Source organism: Enhydra lutris, unplaced genomic scaffold (assembly GCF_002288905.1).
Source record: "Enhydra lutris kenyoni isolate GAN:26980312 unplaced genomic scaffold, ASM228890v2 scaffoldscaffold4, whole genome shotgun sequence".
Taxonomy (NCBI): Eukaryota; Metazoa; Chordata; class Mammalia; order Carnivora; family Mustelidae; genus Enhydra; species Enhydra lutris.
In genome coordinates this window covers 19,493,956-19,513,862 of record NW_019154088.1, presented here as the reverse complement: position 1 = coordinate 19,513,862, position 19,907 = coordinate 19,493,956, and the positions used below count along the sequence as shown (strand labels likewise).

The window sequence follows — 19,907 nt, the reverse complement described above, 5'->3', positions numbered from 1 at the left end:
CATCAAATGAGCACGATTCAGAGGAGAGCCAGATGTTGCGTAACAGAAGGCAGCAGCGCTCAGACTCACGCCAGCTGAGGAAGCATGTTCCTGCTGCCCAAGGCCGCTTCATACGCTCCCAGGTAGCGGCCATTCGAACCTGTATTTCTCAAGAGCCTCCCCTGGGCCAGCGTCTATGCTGGGGGGCAAGAGAGACACAATCCCACAGTGGAGACCTCATCTAAGGTGGGAAACGCACAAAACCCAAAGTAAATAAACCAAACAATGAACGTAGCGCCATGAAAGCAATCCACGAGTGTCATGGCAGAGAGAAGGGATCTATTTTAGACAGAAGGGTCAGGAAAAGAAAGCCCGAAGCCCTGTGTTTAAGCTCAGACTTACAGAATGTGAAAACTGGGGACGTGGGTTGGAGGCAAGAGATCATGAGGAGACCCCGGGGTGGGAAAAGAGCTGGGCAGTTTTGGGGAACTAAATGCAGACAGCGGGGCTGAGGCTTGGCAGGGAAAGGGGAAGGTGATCAGAGAAGTGGGTAAGACGAGCTCTCCCTGGGCGCTGAGGACCACAGTGAGGCTTTGAGGTTTCAAGCAGGGCAGTGACATGATCTGATTTGCATTTTGAAAAGACTGTCATTGCCATGAGGTTATAGATGATTCTGTTAGGATCTGCGGGCCCAAGTCCCTCTCTGTAGCTGAGGAAACCACACAGGCTCTTGGTAACTACTTTTTGTCCCAAAGGGAGCCCAGGGTTGGGAGCTAAGGCGGACTGTTTTCCCTGTCTTGGTTCTAAGCTCAGTCGCGGCATGGAGGAACATCCCTTTGCTCCTCGGAGCCTCTCCAGGACAATCACAGAGCTTCTCTCACTAGACCAGAAACTCCCTGAGGGCAAGACAGGAACCTATGCACTGTGGTGCCAACACCTGGCACATGGCTCTGCACAGAGCAGATGCCTGGTAAATGCTGGGTGAGGGAATGCTTGACTGCATTGGTCTCTAAGAGTAGCATCTTAGGTTAGGGGTCTGGTGCCACAGCTATCCTAGATATGGAACAGAAAGGCCTGGAGCGGATATCTGCAACTGGTAAAGGCTCAGGCTAAGAGCAACGCACCAATGCCTACCGGACCTTCTCTCAGGCACAACACCTCACACTGCCAGAGCTTTTGCTTTGGGGCTTCAGATATTTTTCATAGAACTAATTTGAGTACCTTGAGCATTAATTTAATTAGCTTCTATATTCTCATATTATTCTTACAGAATTTTTTGGGTAACTAATAAACCTTATTTTTTCAGAGCAGTTTTAGGTGTGTAGAGGATAGTATAGAGAGCTGCCATATACTCCTTGTCCCATGCTTACAAACCCTCCCCCAATGACATCCTGCAGCAGAGCGCGACATTTGTCACAACTGATGAAACCTACGCTGCCATCGTTATTATCCAAAGTCCATAGTTTATGTCAGGGTCCTCCTGACCCTGGGTAGTGCACAATCTATAGGTCTGGACAAAAGTATACTGATGTGTCTCTACCAGCCATGATTCTTTTTACTAATGAATCCAGTTCTTGGCTTCTTTCCCACTTCTAGGTCAGTTCACTTGCTGGAGCCACCGTGACAAGACATGAGGAGTACCTTAGTCCCGGGATGTGGTGCCTGGAGTCCTTACCTTTCTTTTCTCCAGTGAAGGGCACAAAGTCTTCCCTGTCCTTCTGTTCCAAAGCCTCCTTCTCCAGGTACATGAGGAGGTGCTCACGGTCAAACGGGCCGGTGGCTGCTTTCTGGGTCTGGTCTTTCTGTCGGAATCCAGCTGGTAGCAGTGCGCTCTAACGAAACAGAGATGTGAGCAGGAAGGACGGTGTTCGCCCTACTGACACTCTGGGACTTGGCCCCCACCCCTGGCCCTGCTGTCTATGGGGGAGGCAGGGAGAAGGACACCTGTGCAGAGATGCAGGTGTGCACTGAGGGCTGGGGACTCTGGCACGTGCCCGAGGCCCTACCTGCTCTAACCTCCTGTGCTGAGAGGGAGCCCCTGCCATGCACACAGGCAGAATACAGCCGGCCAGAGCCATCTCTGGGTCTTCAGAGCTGCATTCTAGAATGTGGTAGCAAAAGGCCAGGTACCCTCCATGGCCTCCTTCCTCGTAGATCACACTTGGGTTTGGCCAGATCTCTATCCAGGGTTCTCCCAAGCAGGCATACAGACACTAACAAGGAGCCAACATGGCTATACTCTCTTATTTCTAGCCTCTTTCCTGGGAAATCACCCAGCACATAAGCAAGTATTAGGGTAGATGCTGACACCTGCTTGACTGAGCTGGACGATTCCTTCCTTAATGTTCAAACATAAAAACTTTTTTTTAAGACTGTGTTTTGGGTTATTTATTTATTTTTAATCTATTTTTTAAATTTAAAAATTATGTATACATATTCTTTGGTTCAAGGGTACAGGTCTGTGATTTGTCAGTCTTATATAATACTCGGTGCTCATTACAACACATACACTCCCCAATGTCTATCAAAGATAAAAACATTTTTTTTTTTAAAGATTTTATTTATTTATTTTTCAGAGAGAGAGAGGGAGAGAGCGATCACAGGCAGACAGAATGGCAAGCAGAGGCAGAGGGAGAAGCAGGTTCCCTGACGAGCAAGGAGCCCGATATGGGACTCGATCCCAGGACGCTGGGATCATGACCTGAGCCGAAGGCAGCTGCTTAACCAACTGAGTCACCCAGGTGTCCCAAAGATAAAAACATTTTTAAAAGTAAATAAAATACCCAAAATGTCTGGCATATCAGCACATTGTATATATAATTTTTAGTGATATTTTTCTTTATAGTAAAATCACTACTTTGGATGCCTCTGATTCTAATTTTAAGAAAATACCATCAGGACTGAAGAAAGTGCTTGCGAAACAAACACTCTAACAAGCTACTTTGTTTTTCAAGAGCTCATAAAAATATTAGAATCTCCACTTAAATTCACATGATATTGTTGTTATAATTCAAACATCTCCATTGTTGTGAGATCACCAAAGATTTCTAGTTATTTATGCATTTAAAAAAAATGAAGTATAAAAAAGATCTACTTAGGGGGTTAAAGACCTGGTTTAAATAGCATCTCTGACGTTTACTAGTATGAGCTCTTCTGTAAATTACTTCTTCACATCTGTTCCCCTCATTTATGAAATGGGAGTAATATGATTTACCCCTAGGGATTCTGTGCCCAGTAGGGTATAAGACCTCAAAGAATAAATTTGGTAAGATTTGTCCTCTTTTCCTCTTTCCTTTCTTCTTCCCTAAGTCAAAGTAGTCCTTTCTCAAGCAATGGAAAATATGTTTTACCATTTACATTAAATTGGTTTTTGAGAAATTTGCCATATCATATTGTAGACATGGCTACTGAGTTTCTTTATGAATCTGTCAGAGTAAGTGATCAAGAACCAATCAGGGAAAGAACACGGAATTTGTATTTGGAGCTAAGGGATTTCTGCACTATTGTTTAAGGACCAAGCCACACCATTTATCCCCTACTACCACTGACCACGATGTTTCCGTTGCAGCTCACGAACCTTGGGATCCAGGTCATCAAGAACATTTTCCAACTGTTTCAGTTCCTCTTCTGAGAGTTTGCCAAGAAGCTCATCTTCATCAATGTTCTTGTATTTCTCCAGCTCTTTTTGAAAAGGGAGTGCCATGGCTTCTTATAAGTCCTTCTCATGGGTCGCGGACATTTAAACAGGCCAGCCTCCTGAGACTTCAGAATACTACCAATCAGAAAGAAACACCATGATCGTACTCTGCAAACAGGACTTAGTCACAGGAGACAAAGCCTGTGCTATCTGCCAATGGAGTCTTTATTGGACAAAGGATTCCACAAAACGGTCACACCACCTCCATTTGCAGAGCGACCTGACAGCTTAGAATGGGTTTCCATGTGTACTCTTTCACTTACTTAGATCTTTACAAACACCCCAGAAAGGAAGTCTGGACAGATACTACTATCCCATCTGACAGGCAAAGATTCTGAGGCAAAGGTGGCTAAGTGCCTTGCTCGAGGCTCCAGAGCTGCCATGTGCCAGACCTCCTGGTTCCCAGCGTGCAGAGTGCCTTTCTGCCACACTACTCTGCCTCCTCCGCTTTCCATAGAAAACAGAGAAAAACAATGAGCTAATTGTAAGGCCTTTGTAAGAAGCATACTTGTGTCTTTTCAGGGAGAGAGTGATGTGAAGAATATAAAATGGGGCTCATTCAGGAAAGAGAGTTTGGAACGTCCATGTGAGAAAGCATTGTCCAGTAACTCCCTGCAATTAATCTCAGTAAGATCCTAACATCCTGACTGCATAGTCTCTCCACACTTCTCTCTTTTTGTTCTTCCCCCGTCTCCTGTTCTCTTTCTAGTCCTGTGTTTTTTTGTGTCCTTAATCACGCTGCCTAGTTCGTTAAACCTCTAGTCTGCTCTCCTTTCAACCCCTTCTTTTATCCTACCTCACTGCTAAACTTCCATTCAGAATGTAATTCTTACTCAATCCCATCTTTCTTGCAAAGGATTTTCCATCTCTCCTCTAGAAGGATAATATTGCATTTAGGAAATAGCAAGGCACTTAGCTGATTGTGTTTCTCCCTAGGCAATATTAAACTCAATCAGATCTTTCAAGACAATTAGTATTTGCTGTGCACCTACTGTTTGCCAGGCACACACCTAGAAAGCAGGAACCTAAAGATGAACAAGACGCAACCCCTTCTTCAAGAAGATCACAGCTCAGTGAGACACACAAATAGAGATAATGCCATTTGATAAGTGCTACAATAGAAGTAAAGCATAAAATAGGTCTAAAAACACACGAAGTAATCATTGGGTAAAGTGGGGGAGGGGGGTTAAGGGGAAACTGTGAAAAAGAGGTTGCCTTTGAGCCTTGAAGGAAGAGACCATAGTGGGGATGTGGGTGGGGAAGGGTTATTCCAGGAAAAAAGGAACAGCATAAACAAAGGCACAAAGATAAGAAAGGTGGATGGTGGTGTGTTGGTGAATGGTTGGTGTGCTACAGGGAGAGGAAAGAACTAAAGTCAAGAAAGGGACATTTGTGAAGGGCCTTCCTTGTAATCCCTGCCAAGGAACCTGGGCTCTGTCCTGTTGGAAATGGGAGCCACTATAGATGTTTAAAACAGAGGAATCATCTGAGAAGCCAGTTTTTTACATAAAGTAATTCAAAAGGTAAGAATAAAGAATGGGTTGGCATAGGAAGAGACCATTTGAAGGTGAGCCACTGAACAGTTATTAGAATGTTGCTTCCTTCTCTAATTCAGCTGCTCACCACATTCAAGTTTGTGGTTTTCTGTTTAGATACCTTTTCTATGTACAACGTAACTGTCTTTTCCACTAGCCAACCTTCTTTTAATCTTCCATTGCTATAGTACAGGAAAATGAACAAATAAACAGAACCCTCCCCCAAAAACCATCCCACTAAAGTCAGAGACCAATTAGATCATGGGTACTCTGTTTTGGTCCCAGTTACCACTAATTTATCATGTGACACTGGGCACAGACCTAAATCTGCCAGGCCCTTAACCATCAAATGAACTGGCTGAACCATCCTTCTTAATGGACTTGACGTTACACAGTTTCCCACATTTAACATTCTGAAATTCAGATGTGTTTTACAATTGATGATCCTACAATTACTGTGGGCCCAACAGCAGTCAAGATGTCCCTGACATTGCTTATAAATGCGTAATAGCAAAAGCACCAGCTTCAAAACTAGAAGAATGGGTGTCAGGGATTCGGAAAACAAAACAAAACAAAAAAGTCCCAGGGACTTGTAAAAATAGTGGACCACTCTTTTGAAACCTAAAGGGGAGGGAGTGAGACAGGTGGCAACTCCCTCCCCTTTAGGTGAAAATAGTGGACCACTCTTTTGAAACCTAAAGGGGAGGGAGTGAGACAGGTGGCAACTCCCTCCCCTTTAAGCTAGTGCCACATAATTACAGAGTGGGCTTAAAAGCCCAGCATTAATGGCTTTTAGCTCTTTCACAGGTTTTTTAAAAAAAATGACCACTCTTGATGATGCAGCAGCGATACTGGATGGAAAAAAAGGACATTCGGTATTGTGAATCAAAAAGTGATACAAAAAGTTACACTCTAAACGTGAAGAACTTTTAAGAATATTAACCAATTCATTTCAATTGTATCTTCCTTTTCTATGCCTGGTGTGATCTATAATTAAAAAAATCTATTCATAGAAGCTTTATTTCAAATAGCCAAAAACTATAAGTAAACTGAATGATCATTGGTGGGTGAATGGATTAAAAAATCATGGTATATCCACATAACGGAAACTACTGGGAAGTAAAAAGGAATAAACTACTGAAACACGCATCGACATGGATGAACATCAAAATAATTACACTAATGAAAGAAGCCAGACCCAAAAGAATGCATCGGGTATGACTCCATGTATCTAAAATGCTAGAGACTGTAATTTATATGACAGAAAACAAAGTCGTAGTTGCTTGGGGATGGAAGAGAGAGAGGTAGGGAGGGGGAAAGGGAGGGATCATGAAGGGACATAAAGAAAATTTTGAGTTTTAGGGGTGCCTGGGTGGCTCAGTAGGTTAGGCTGCTGCCTTCGGCTCGGGTCATGATCTCAGGGTCCTGGGATCGAGCCCCGCATCGGGCTCCCTGCTCAGCAGTAAGCCTGCTATCCCTTCCTCTCTCTCTGCCTGCCTCTCTGCCTACTTGTGATCTCTCTCTGTCAAATAAGTAAATAAAATCTTAAAAAAAAAAAAAAGAAAATTTTGAGTTTTACATATGTTTATTCACTACCTTGATTGTGGTGGTTTCACAGGTGCGTGCATACCTTTATACTTAGCAAACTCTACACTTTACATATATGCAATTTGTTGTATTTAAGTTAAAAGATTTCAAAAAAGTCTCTGTAAGTCTAAAACTGTTCTTTCAATAAAGTGAAAATTATATATATATATATATATATTTTTTTTTTTTTTAAGATTTATTTATTTACTTATTTACATGGCACAGAGAGAGACAGCAAAAGAGGGAACACAAACAGGGAGAGTGGGAGAGGGAGAAGCAGGCTTCCCGCCAAGCAGCGAGCCTCACCTGGGGCTTGATTCCAGGACCCTGGGATCATGACCTGAGCCAAAGGCAGACGCTTAACGACTGAGCCGCTAAGTGCCCCGAAAATTATGTTTTTAAGGAAGCATGTATCATATTTTATCTGGCAGCATTTTTTCCTTAGTGGTACATAAAATATTGGTGTGTTTTAAATTGGTGATATCTTAGGCCTGGTAAAATTCTATTTGTACTTCTAGTCCAGGATTCTAAAGCTATCCTCCTAACTTCACATTTTTCTATGAAACTGACTTGCTCTCCTGATTTTCTAGATCCTATCATTAATCTACCAGTCACTCACTTTAAAAACTTGGACCACCCTTCGATTCTCCCCCCTCTTTCCATGGCCACCTGGTTAGCATTTCCTGCAGATTCTGACTGCACAGAACCTTTCACACCACCCCTCTTCCTGTCACTCTTGTTTTGCACCTCTGTCCTTTGGGTCTGGAGTACTCTAACAGCATTTTGAATGGCTTCTGTTCTTCCTTCTGAGCCACCAGAACACCACAATCAGGTCATCTCTCTTTACACTGCTAAAAAGCCACTTCTCTGAGTAAGGACTTACAATGGCTCCCTCTTGTCTACGGAATGAAATTCAGACAGTCTAACATCCAAAACTCCCACAATTTGGCTTCAGTTTGCACTTTCTGCTTTCGGTCTTCATTACTTTCCCAGGGAGTTACTCTACTCCAGCCAGAAGGCTTATTGGCTCCCTGTGACAGGCAGGATAATGACCCCCCTACCTATGTCCAAGCTGGGATCCTCTGGGACCTGGGGATACACTACTTTACACGGCAAAAGGGACCGGGTGGGTTAAATAAAGGATCTTAAAATAGGGAGATTATCCTGGATTATCTGGGTGGGTCCAACAGAATCACAAGGGCTCTTAAAAGATGGAAGAGGCAGGCAGGAGAGCCAGAGGAGGTGTGATGACAGGAGCAGAGGGTCTAGTGATATGATTCCTGGCTCTGAAGACGACAGAGGAAGGGGCTGAGAGCCAGGAAATGCGGCTGGCCTCTAGAAGCTGGGGAAAAAAAGGGAAATGGATTCTCTTCCAGAGCTTTCAGAAAGGATCACAGACCTGCTGACACCTTGACATTAGGCCAATGACACCAGTCTTGGATTTCTGACCTCCAAAACTGCAATGTAACAAATCCTCGTTGCCTGAAGCCACTGAATTTGTGACAGCAGCAACAGAAAACGAAGACACTCTCTTTCCCATATATTTCCATTTTTCAAGATAATTGTTCCGGCTATCTTCTGTTTGCTCCTCTACATCCACTTTCTGCCTTGCTCCGTGCCCCAGGAACATAACATATTTAAACTGCGCCCACGGGCTCTATTGCTCTCCGGCGCATGTTTGGCCAACAGCAGGCCCTGGTGAGAAGCCAGAGGGCAGGGAGAAAGGGAGGAAGCTGGTCCAGAAGGCCACAGCTCCTCCAGGCAGCTCCTCATTCTCAGCTGCTCTCCCCTTCAGCGGACTCTAGGCCTGGGGTGGTGAAGGGTCTCTGTTGTGGCCCGTGCCTGAGTTCTGCCATCCTGCATTCCCGAAACTCACCCCACATCTTTGTGAATAGCCTCTTTATTAAAACTTCTTCAAATTATTCAGTTTGAGTGTGTCCTCTGTTTCTTGTTGGGACTTTGGCTGATACAGTAATATTCCTTGGAATGCCCTTCTCTGTTCTCATGGCCTATCCATGTGCTTTGCTTTTGAGATCTGGCTCAAATCCCAGCTCTGCAGGACCACAGCATGTCAGAGGCGACTGAGGCCTTAGAGATCATCCAGTCTGGTGGCAGAGACGGTTTTCCCTCTCTTCCCTGGTCACTCTGTCTCGGTTTCTTGTGGCAATTCCTCTTCCTCCACTTGAAATGCTGGCATCCTCCATAGTCCTGTTTTATTATTTTTTTATTTTTTAAAGATTTTATTTATTTATTTGACAGAGAGACAGAGAGAGAGATCACAAGTAGGCAGAGAGAGAGAGAGAAGGAAACAGGCTCCCCGCTGAGCAGAGAGCCAATGTGGGGCTCAATCCCAGGACCCTGGGATCATGACCTGAGCCGAAGGCAGAGGCTTTAACCCACTGAACCACCCAGGCACCCTCATAGTCCTGTTTTAGAACTTCTCTTCTCATACTATCATTCTCCCTGGCGGAACTCACTGCCTCCAAACTTTTAACTATAATCCATATGTTAAAGACTCCCAAAATCCATATCTTTGTCCTAGACCCCATTCCTGAGGGCTAGGTCCAAATATTTCTAGCTGCCAAACCAACATCTTCACTTGGCTCCCTCAAGCACCTCTGAGGACTCTCATCAACCAGGGAGCCATCCTTGACACCATCTTTTCCTTGTCTCCTCCCCCTCCCCATTAATCACCAAATTCTGTCCTTACCTAAACATGTTAGAATCCACCCACCGGACTTGTCTGCTCTGCCACATCCAGCCTTACCCACTCTCCATCCATTCTCCATGTAAATAGCCAAAGTGACCTTTTTTAAACAACTTTGCCCTATTACTTAAAATTCTCCAAGGCTTCCCACTGCCTTGAGGATAAGGATCAGATTCACAGTCTGGCCCCTGTCCTCCTCATCAGCCTCATCCTGCACCACACTCCCCATCTCCTCCTGGCTCCAGCCTCCTGGACCACTTCCAATTCCTGGATTGTGCCTTATGCCGCTCTCTCTGCTCAGAGTACTAGTGACCCCCATCCTCCTTGGCTGAATACTGTCATATTCATCTTCTGGTCTCATGTAATCTTCAGTTCCTCAGGGAGGCCTTGTTCAGACACTAAGACAAGGTCTGGGTCACTTCTCTCCCCTATGGCATACCCCTTGATCACTGCTCTTGACTTTATTACCATTGCTTGTTTTATCTCTATCTTCCTTGTAATCTCTGGGAGGATGGGGGACTGTATCAGTTTTAGTCACTGTTATAATTCTGGTTCCCCAACACAAGTATTTTTTTTTTAATTTTATTTATTTATTTGGGAGAGAGAGAGACAGAGACAGAGCGAGCACGGCAGTGGGGAGAGGGAGAAGCAGGCTTCCCACTGAGCAGGGAGCAAGACGCGGGGCTCCATCCCAGGACCCTGGAATCATGACCTGAGCCAAAGGCAGACACTTGACCCACTGAGCCACCCAGGCACCCCAACACAAGTCTTGACCCAGAGTAGGCATCCTACAAATGCAAATGAAGAAAATGAGCACAGAGGTGAAGTGACCCCCTGGTCCAGAGCTCATTCCACTATATGCAGTGCCTCTACTCTGTGTCATGGAAATTTTTGAGGCCACCTAAGACCACAGAAATTGCTCCTCTTCCTAAATTCACATTGCCTATTCACCAATTTGGTGTTCATCTCTTGTTCTCTCGTTATCTTTTCATGTTTGTTACATATATGGTTCTCTCTTCAACTATACCACGAATTCCCAGAGGATAGGGTCAACATGGTAATTCTTTATATTCTTAGGCTTTGCAAGCTCAGGTTTGCATATTCATTCAACAAGTATCTACTGAAAGCCCATCATTTCCAGATACTGCTGGGACAACAGCAGTGAACTAAATAAATGATACCCTGTGCCTCAACCAAGCTTAACAGTTTAGTAGGGTGAGTAGTTACAATAACATGTTAATACTATGTAACAGTACCTGTTAAGACAAATTGCATATGTTGCATAAATGAGGGGGTGTCAAAGCCAGAGGAGAAAAAAAAGTAGTGCATCCTCCTGGAGCACAACTTTGACTTGAAGATTTGGGGGAGAGCCAATTACTATCGTTTAATACAAAATACAGACATACTGTGGAGAAGAATGCAGCATTCACAGAGCTTTTAATGTCAAACTGCAGATTTCTGGCTCATGGCTGGCTGGCCTGCTGTAGCTCCTGCCTGGGCCCCACAAGGGTTCACATCTGTTCTCTCCTCATGTTGGTGATGCCACAGTAGAAAGTCTGCACAAAGCACTGCAGCAGCGTCACCTCCGGCAGAGTGTCTGTCTCACGGCAAGCACTCAGCAGGCAACAAGATACTGACGCACATGCTGGAATGAAGCAAGTGCCCAGCAAGGCTTCCCAGAATCCAGGTGGGAGTGTACACCAAGGCAGTTAGGAACACAGAAGACAGGAGTAAGGACTAGAACTGAAGGTAGAATGCTTGGGCCCTCTAATAACTCTTTGGTTACCCAAAGACACAGGCTCTAGTAAGGAAAACAAGGAGTATAGCTTTCTTGCTTCAATTTCCACTGCCTTATTCATATAACTGCAGGGTGAAAGAGGAAAAAATCAGATACCACACCAAATGGCCAGCCTTTGGCACAAAGACTCGGAACCACTGTCAAAACAAGCAGCCCTATTTATTAAACCCTGTCCAAACCAGAGACTAATTTTTGCAAAAGAGTAAACAAAAAATACTCTGAAAAACCTAGTGAAAAACTAGTGAAAAGTTTTTTAAACTAGCAAAACAGTGCCATAAGTTATGTCAGAGGATGTACATTTCTAGGAAAGCTACATAGGACTGCGCATGGAAAAGACATACCACACTAGACGGTGGAGGGGGTATTGCCTGGAGAAAGGGGACTTGGGCTTCAACTATAGTGGTGATGATTTATTCCCAAGTAAGGATAGGGAAATGAGAATTTATCATTCTCTATTATAAATATTTAATATTTCATAATTATTTTTAAATAATCAGGGAACCAAAGTGCATGAGGGCCATATCTACGTTTTTCTAAAATTAGTAAATTAGAACAAAATCAACATATCAACATATTCTCCAACAAGACATGAGTTGTTCCTATATATTTAATTCCTTTCTAGCTGTGGGTAAATACAAAATGTATACAAAACACACAGCCTAGGTTTTAAAATCTAGCTATTTGGGTTTTTTAAAAAGATTTTATTTGAGAGAGAGAGAGAGAATGTGTGTGTGTGTTCACAAGCAGGGGGAGGGGCAGAGGAAGAAGGCTCTCTGCTGAGCAGGGAGCCAGATGTGGGGCTCCATCCCAAGACCCTGGGATCATGACCTAAGCTAAAGGCAGACACTTAACTGACTGTGCTGCCCATGTGCCCCAAAATCAAGCTATTTGAAGATGGCCCAGTCATGTATGTTTCTCTCTCTCTCTCTTTTTTAAAAAACCAAATGGCTCCTACCATATTCTGGGAATACTTGCAGAGGATGAAGGACAGAGAATGGGGTGAGATAAGAAGGAATTTCAGGCAAAAAGTACAACAGGTCAATCGAAGGGAACAAGCTGAAGGGGGAATGAGGAACAGATCTTACCAGAATGAAGAGTTTGTATCTGAGACTATTTGGTCTTAACTTCCCAAACGTATCACACAAAAGTTGCCATGGCTCAAATTTTGCTTGAAAACAGTCTCCTTTTAAAACAATGTGCCCACCAGTGAACCACCCCCTCCGGGTTCAGAAGACTTAAAGCTGGGGCCTTGGAGATAACCAGCCCTGGGTGTGATCATTACAGGTCTGAGTGCAAGTGAAACTTCTCCAAGCCTCTGTTCCTTCCTCTGTAAAACAGGCTAAAGAGCAGTATTCATCTCAGAAGGTGGAGGTGAAGCTTAATGTGATAATGTGTGCACTAGGAGCAATGCCTACACACAAAGACTTGGAACCAAAGTCAAAATGAGCAGCCCTCTTTATTAAACCGTGCCTAGTGCAACACACATACAAATCCTCAGTCAAAGCCATTTCTCTTTTGTCCTTGGTCTGGGAATAGTCTTTTATTTGGGGTATCTGTTCCCTCTGTTATCCTTATTGGGATCTGTTGAATACAGAGAGGCAGCATCTTCTAAGAGCCCTGGGTCAGAGTTGCCAGGTGTAGTAAGCCACTATGTAGAGGCTGACCAGAGGAGGAGGTAGGTTCCCCCCTTGGCAGGAAGCAGCCAAGAAGCTTCCTGATGGGGGCAGAAGCTCCTCAGCATGGAAGACTGAGACTCTGCCCAGACTGCTACCTGGTTTCTCACTCTCTTGGCAGGTGCTACTTCCTGCTGCTGCTTGATCCCTTTGTCTGGCCCTATTCTCTGTTTTCTGAGGCGCTCCCATTTCCCGACTTCCATCTCCTTGCCTTGTACGTGGGTATCTGTGTCTGTTGGTTCACCCTGCCTTTGGAAGTTGATGGCTTCTCACTTCTGGACCAGCATTATGGGTTCCTACGTTCTGTCTTTTGATTCCCGTGCCCTTCTGGCTCCTGCCGGCTTATGTAGCCTTTGACTCACCTACCTTGTCTCTTACTCTAGCCTCTGTATTCCAGCCAGGTTTGATCAATGTTTTGCTGTGCCATACTGGTACTACGCGCAGCACCTTGACTCATGACTACTTATCAAGATGATATGCAAAAGACTTAGTGAATGGTATGGAATGGGCACTGCCCAGTCAGAATGGTTGTCATCTCTAAACAACAGGGATGGCTATCCCTGCATGTACGGGCTGAACAGCAGCCCAGCTTACCAGACTCTAGACCCCTCCAACTGCTCTGATGAGAGGCCTCGTAGGGCTGGTGCCTCAGATTTGCTCCTTACTCATCTCCAGGCTTAGCACAGCTGGCCTTGTGTCCTGTTTCATGAGTTCCTATTACCCACAGTCCTAGAACTGACCTTCTCATTACCACTCCAACCAGAGGTCAATAGGGGAAACCTAGTGACATACTTAAAGAGAGGGGTAGCATTGATGCTGAAACAGGAGGCAAAACATAAAAGCAGAAATATGTATATTCCAGGTATAGCAAAAGTCTCTTTGCAGCAAAAGGCTCTGTATAAAACTGTGTTGTATCTTAAGAGTTGATTTTGTTTTCCTGGCCTGGCAACAGGAAGTCTTTTCTGCACATGCCTTCTATGAACTTCTATGCACCACTTATAGTCTATAAGAAACCATTTGGGTGTATGTGATTTACAAATAAAGAGAATGAGAGGAAACCCTACACCTTCTGTTCTGTCAAAAGTCTGGATCTGTTCTTTCCCCTAACGCTCCCCTAACTCAAAATAAAAAGAACCACTACTGGGAACTTTCTTCTAGATGGACATAAATCTTGAATGTAGAGAGGAAAGGGACAGTGCTTTCAAGATGGTTCTCGAGTAGAGTTAACATTTCAAAGGTTTGGGAATTATTAATGTTTTGAGGTTGGAGTTAGGGGATGCAGTATCTTTTTTTTTCCCTTCCTTTCTTCTTTTGTTTAAAGTAGGCTCCACACCTAAATATGGGTCTTGAACTCACAACCCCGAGATCAAGAGATGCATGTTCTATCTACTGAGCCTGCCAGGTGCCCCAGCGGATGCAGTACCTTATGAATAAATGATTGTGGGGTGCCTGGGTGGTTCAGTGGGTTGAGCATCTGCCTTTGGCTCAGGTCATGATCCCCAGGTCCTGGATTCAAGCGCCATGTCAGGATCCTTGCTCAGTGGGGAGCCTGCTTCTCCCTCTCCCTGTGCCTGCCGCTCCCCCCTGCTTCTGCTCTCTTTCTCTCTGTCGGATAAATAAATAAAATCTTAAAAAAAAAAAAAAAGAATAAATGATTGAGAGTAGCCGAAACAAACCAAGAAAGGGAATTTGCCCTAAGCCCCCTCACACCTCCAATAGGATTTAAATCCTGGTAACTCAAAGCCACAGATTCACTGCAGCTGTGTGTCACTAACCAACTAGTTCTCTACAATTCTTTCTCTTTATATACTCTCTAATTTCATTGCTCCCGCCCACTTTATTTATTTTATTTTTATTTTTTTAAAGATTTTACTTATTTATTTGACAGGCAGAGATAGATCACAAGTAGGTAGAGAGGCAGGCAGAGAGAGAGAGGGGGAAGCAGGCTCCCTGCTGAGCAGAGAGCCCGATTCCGGGCTCGATCCCAGGACCCTGAGATCATGACCTGAGCCAAAGGCAGAGGCTCCAACCATTAAGTCACCCAGGTGCCCCACTCTCTCCCACTTTAATTTAAAAAGTCCACACTTACTAAAAAGACAAAAGAACATTACAACAAATACCTGCATACTATTCTCTTCAATTCACTGTCATTTTGCCACATTTCCTGAGCTTGCTCCCCCACACTTAGACTTGTCCCTGAACTAGCAGAAAGTTGCAGATATCACGACACATTTCCTCTAATACCGGCACCTCACACGAAGAAGGACAGTGTCCTACATAACCACAGCACCACTATTGTGCCTCAGAAAATGAAAAGTAATTCCATCATATTATATAATATGTAGTCCCTGTTAAAATTTTCCAATTGTCTCCAAATAATCTTATAGCAATATATATATTGCTAAAGGATTTTATATATATATATATATATATATATATATATATATATGCGTGTGTGTGTGTGTATATATATATATATTTTTTTTTTTTTTTTCTGATCTAGGATCCAAAGTTTATGCATCTCAAATTGTTGTTACACCACTTGAGTATTTTAATCTACAAAACTCCCCACCCTCCCAAATTTGACTTTCCAGTCTTTTTGGCAGGAACACTGCATAGGTGAAGTCATGATCTTATTGTATCCCAACAGGAGACTCTTAATAGGTGCTGGTAAGCTTGATCACTAGGCTGAGGTGATGACCTCCTCATCTTTCCATTGTAAGGACACATTTTCTCAAAGTAATCCATGGTGAGATAATCCTATTCTCCAACAACCTCTCACTCAAAGGTTTTGAACCCACGGATGAGTCCTTGCCTGAACTGGTTATGTTAGGGTTTGCTTAGCACTGGTTTTCTGGTTCTGGTATTCCTTTCATTGTGTATTATTCAAACAATGACCCATCAGTACTCATCCTCTCTTTCCTCAGCGCATATGCTCTCTGGTTACTTCTTGCTGGGCTTTCCCCCATGTCTTTGCTGACCACATCTGACCACTTGAGCCCAGACTGGGGGAGCCATTTGCTTCTCCATTAACCCGCCCACCTCATGACTTCACCTTCAGTAAATTAAAAACAAACACAAAGAAACCATGTTGCCCACCAACTTACAGCTCTGCGAACAATAAAGTGGCTATACTACATATTTATTAGGTTGACTGAAGAAAGTAGATAGAGAAAATCAGTTTTAGTTTTTTGAAAAATCAGATTGCCAGAGCCCTGAAAAATCTTTCCTCCTCACTAGGGTAAAGCTGCTCCTTCTGTCACAATCAGGCTTTTTGTAATGGTGTTGAACAGACGCAACCTCATCTCTTCAGTCCCCTGATATGAGAATCTTGGAAGAACAGAGGTTTAGAAATCATGCAGCCCAAATGCCCCATTTTACATGCATAGAGAGACTCAGGTCAAGGGGCTTGCCCAGAGTCCCTCAGCTCCTTAATGGTAGATATAGGACAGGAACCTGATTTGAAAAATACCTCCTCTGATGTTCTTTTCGTTCCCTTCCCAAGTGCCTTGTGATTTGGCTATTTAATGGGCAAGATGATGCCATAGCACTCGCGGCCTCCTTCAACGCTAATTTGCATTTTGCCTGCATCACCTTCCCACCTTGTAATGCTTTAAGTAAAAATTCCCATTAGGAACTTTTTATTAATATTATTTTTTTTAATCCACCTTCATTTTTGCGGGTCAACAGGGACAATTTAGGAAGGCTTAGGGAGCACAAGCTACCATGACTTTAACCAGGAAAAATAAAGGTCTCAATGACCTGCATCAGGCCGCTCCCTGAATGCCGCTTTCCCAGAGGCTGAAACGCCCTGCGGGTTGACAGCTCCAGGGGTCGTAAGACGCCAGCCGGAAGGCACCCTTCCCCGTCGCCCGCTGCAACGATGCGGTGAGAGGCACCGGGCTCCAGGAGCTTGTCTAACAGTCACAGGAGAGGGGAAAGCGGGGAACAAAGCCCAGCGTGGAAAAACCCAGCCCCGCAGCGCGAGGAAGGCAGGAGACCGCGCCCTCACTGCAGCGGCCCGGCGGGCTGCCGAGGCTGCGGAGCCGCAGTGCGGAGCGTGGGACCCACACCCCGGGGGCGTCCCCCGCTCGCGCCGCCCGGCACAGCCCGCCCGGCCGCGGAGGGAGGCCACCGGCGGCCCGGCTCCGGGCGCCGGCTGGGTCAGGCGCGGACGCCGCGGAGCATCCTCCAGCCCGCCAGGAGGGCGCGGCCAACCCCGCGCAGCGGGCTGGGGTATGCACACCGTTCCCCGCCCGGGCCTGCCCCCGCACCCCCCGCACCCCCGCGCGCTCACCCGTCCGTGCGCCCATCCCGGAGCCGGCGGTGCGGGCGGTGCGTCCGTCTGCCCCGAGGTAGCGGGGACCGCCGAGCAGCGGCGGCGCAGTGGCCGGGGCAAGCGCGCGATCAACAGGCGGCTCCCCGCCGGGCGCGGCGCCGGGGCGCGCGGCGGCAGCGGAGCAGCCTGGGAAGCGTAGTTCGCGGCGGCGCGCCCCGGCCGCGCGGAGGCGGGACCCCCTACCGGGACCTCCCCTGCAGGTGTCCTCTCCCGAATCCTCTTCCCGACCGCGTCACCGCCCTGCAGGCGACGAGGACCTCAGCCTTGGGAAAACGCTGTGCTGGCTCTTTTGAGAAGCTCGGGGCTGTGGATAGGGTGGGTGGCAAAGGCTTTTCAAGCCTGTGAGGAGCAGTTGGGTGAGTGAACATCTTTACGCGCAAGCCTTAAGATCTAGTTTTTACCGGCTTTACTGGGGCCTGGGGCGGGGACTCGGGAAGGAGCAGCAGCTAGGGCAGGTGCCTGCAGGGAGGGAGGTAAGCAGGTGGGGTTGAGCGAGGCTGATTTAAAGTTTGGGGGTCAGGGTGTTGAAGAGCTCATGCACACGCAGTGGCTTCTACCAGATGTTTGACTGGACAACGCAGCCTATGCCGAGTGTCGGCATCATCATCCGTAAAGTGGACTTAAAGCCTCAAGATGCATTTTGAGGACTAACCCCATATTAGGTGCATATATGAAAGCAGCTGTGCTGGGCACTTAACACATCCGCAACGAAGTTTCTTCCTTGGGAGTTACAGGGGTGTTCTCGGGCACATGTCTTGCCTGGGAAGACCCACCTATAATACTAAGTTAAAAATAGGTGAGCTTCATTGGGCTGGGTAGATAAATGTTAAAACCCACCTCGCGTTTAGCCGGTTCACTTCATCCCCGAACGTTCTGAAATGTCCTCTCTGCCGGGTTCTTGGGAGCTAAGAAGATAGAGAAAATATGCTCTTGTCTCTGAAGCATGAAAGTGGGGTGGGGTCACACGGGACTAAGGCCGAAATTCCTAAAATACGTGGCATGATGGGATTATCTTTCAGAAGCTTTCTCTAATTAGATGTGCTCTCACTCCTTTTTGAACCCCTTTTGCATACTTCTAGCACAACTCTTGTATATAGCATTTATCTGGACAGTTTAAGTATGTTGACTTTTGTTAAGTAGCTGCTATGCAGTAGTTCACCTTATGGTGAGATTTGCATCTTAGGGATGTGATGGAAGGAAAATAAACAAAGGGATGGATATAATATTGCTGGTATAATGTGCCTGAAACAGTCAAAGGGTGAATGCTTCATAATCTGGCATGACCTGTCAGTTATCATGTGGCAAAAGAAAAAAAAAAAAGAAAAAGAAAAATGCAGAGGAAAATCCATATTCAAAAATAATAACACAATTCTGCATTTTTGAAAATACTTTCCTATTCGTGTGCTCATTTGATTTTGGCAACAATCTGTGAGATACACAGTAAGGCTTTTCCCCAGATTTCTAAGAGGTACAGAGAGGTGATACGACTTGCTCAAGGTCATCTAGTTGATTATTAAGCTGATCTCTCCTTCCACCCTGCACATTCTCTGCCTTCCCCAAAGAGGCACTCTCAGCACTCTTTCCTTTGTACATTTCAAACAGGGCCATGCCTTGCCCACAAAACAGTTAATTCTCTAAAGCTCTTGGGACTAGTGGGATGAACAATGGCACACAGGAGGTGCTTCCCACTCTCCACGGTGGTAATGGATTGTACCCTGGGCCTCTTCACCAGAATGGCACATCTGATCTGGAAATAATGAAATGAAATGGAGGTATGAACAAACCCTTAAATCACGCTCCCAGGTTTTCCTATCATTTGTTATTCCAAATGTCCTGGGAGATCTATGATATCTTTGACTTTTTCATGTTGTGCATTTATCACAAATCATAGCCTCTGTTAAATGAGAATGGAACTACTTACAAATCAAGCCCCCAGTTTTCCCAGAGAAAACTGATGGTAGGCATAAACTCAAATAAAGCAATTTTATTCATATTGAAAGAAAGAGTAGCAAAGGGTTGATATAACGACAATACTCAGTGGTGTACCATCTTTCTTTTTGGTGTTCTTGTGGTTCTCCACAAGGAAAATGCCTGTGTGTGATGAAATGAATGGAGAATTACTTCAGATGAAGTATGGGAAAGGTAGCAGGGATAGAAATGATTTCTTAAGTTAAAGTCATAGTTGGCAGTGAAAGCAAAGGTGGAAGAGCTCTGACAGTCACAGAGCCTTGTATGAGCTCTGGGAGGATGCTGACACCAAGCAAAAGGAAGTAAGTTATGAAAAAGATCTTCTAATTAAACTCTGTAGCATGAGGGCTAGAAGCTAGTAGATGCTAACAGAAGAGGCAGGAAGGTAGAACACTTAACCTTTCTATTTTTAATGTTAAAACTTAATGGAAAGATATAATCAGTACCAGTTTGTTTAGTTCTTTAAATCTAATACCCATGTATAAACTTTTTAAGGGCTAGAAGGACATCAGCCATGCCTAGGACTTGGCAGCAGAAACCCATCAACATTTCTGGACCATATCTTGTAGGTTTGTTTATTTATTTATTTATTTATCAGAGAGAGAGAGAGAGAGAGAGAGCACA

General features: G+C 45.1%; 1 protein-coding gene across 1 annotated transcript in view; it reads right to left on the bottom strand.

The window, feature by feature from the left end:
* Positions 1–17,356, bottom strand: part of LOC111161406 (tropomodulin 2) — a 67,455-nt gene extending 50,099 nt beyond the window's left edge. The window contains exons 1-3 of the mRNA XM_022525033.1: positions 17,274–17,356; positions 3,557–3,751; positions 1,655–1,811 (exon numbers count right to left, since the gene is read on the bottom strand). Of these exons, the coding sequence (XP_022380741.1) occupies positions 1,655–1,811; positions 3,557–3,682 (283 nt within the window). The 5' untranslated portion in view covers positions 3,683–3,751; positions 17,274–17,356. The remainder of the gene's footprint in view (positions 1–1,654; positions 1,812–3,556; positions 3,752–17,273) is intronic.
* Positions 17,357–19,907: the final 2,551 nt, after the last annotated feature.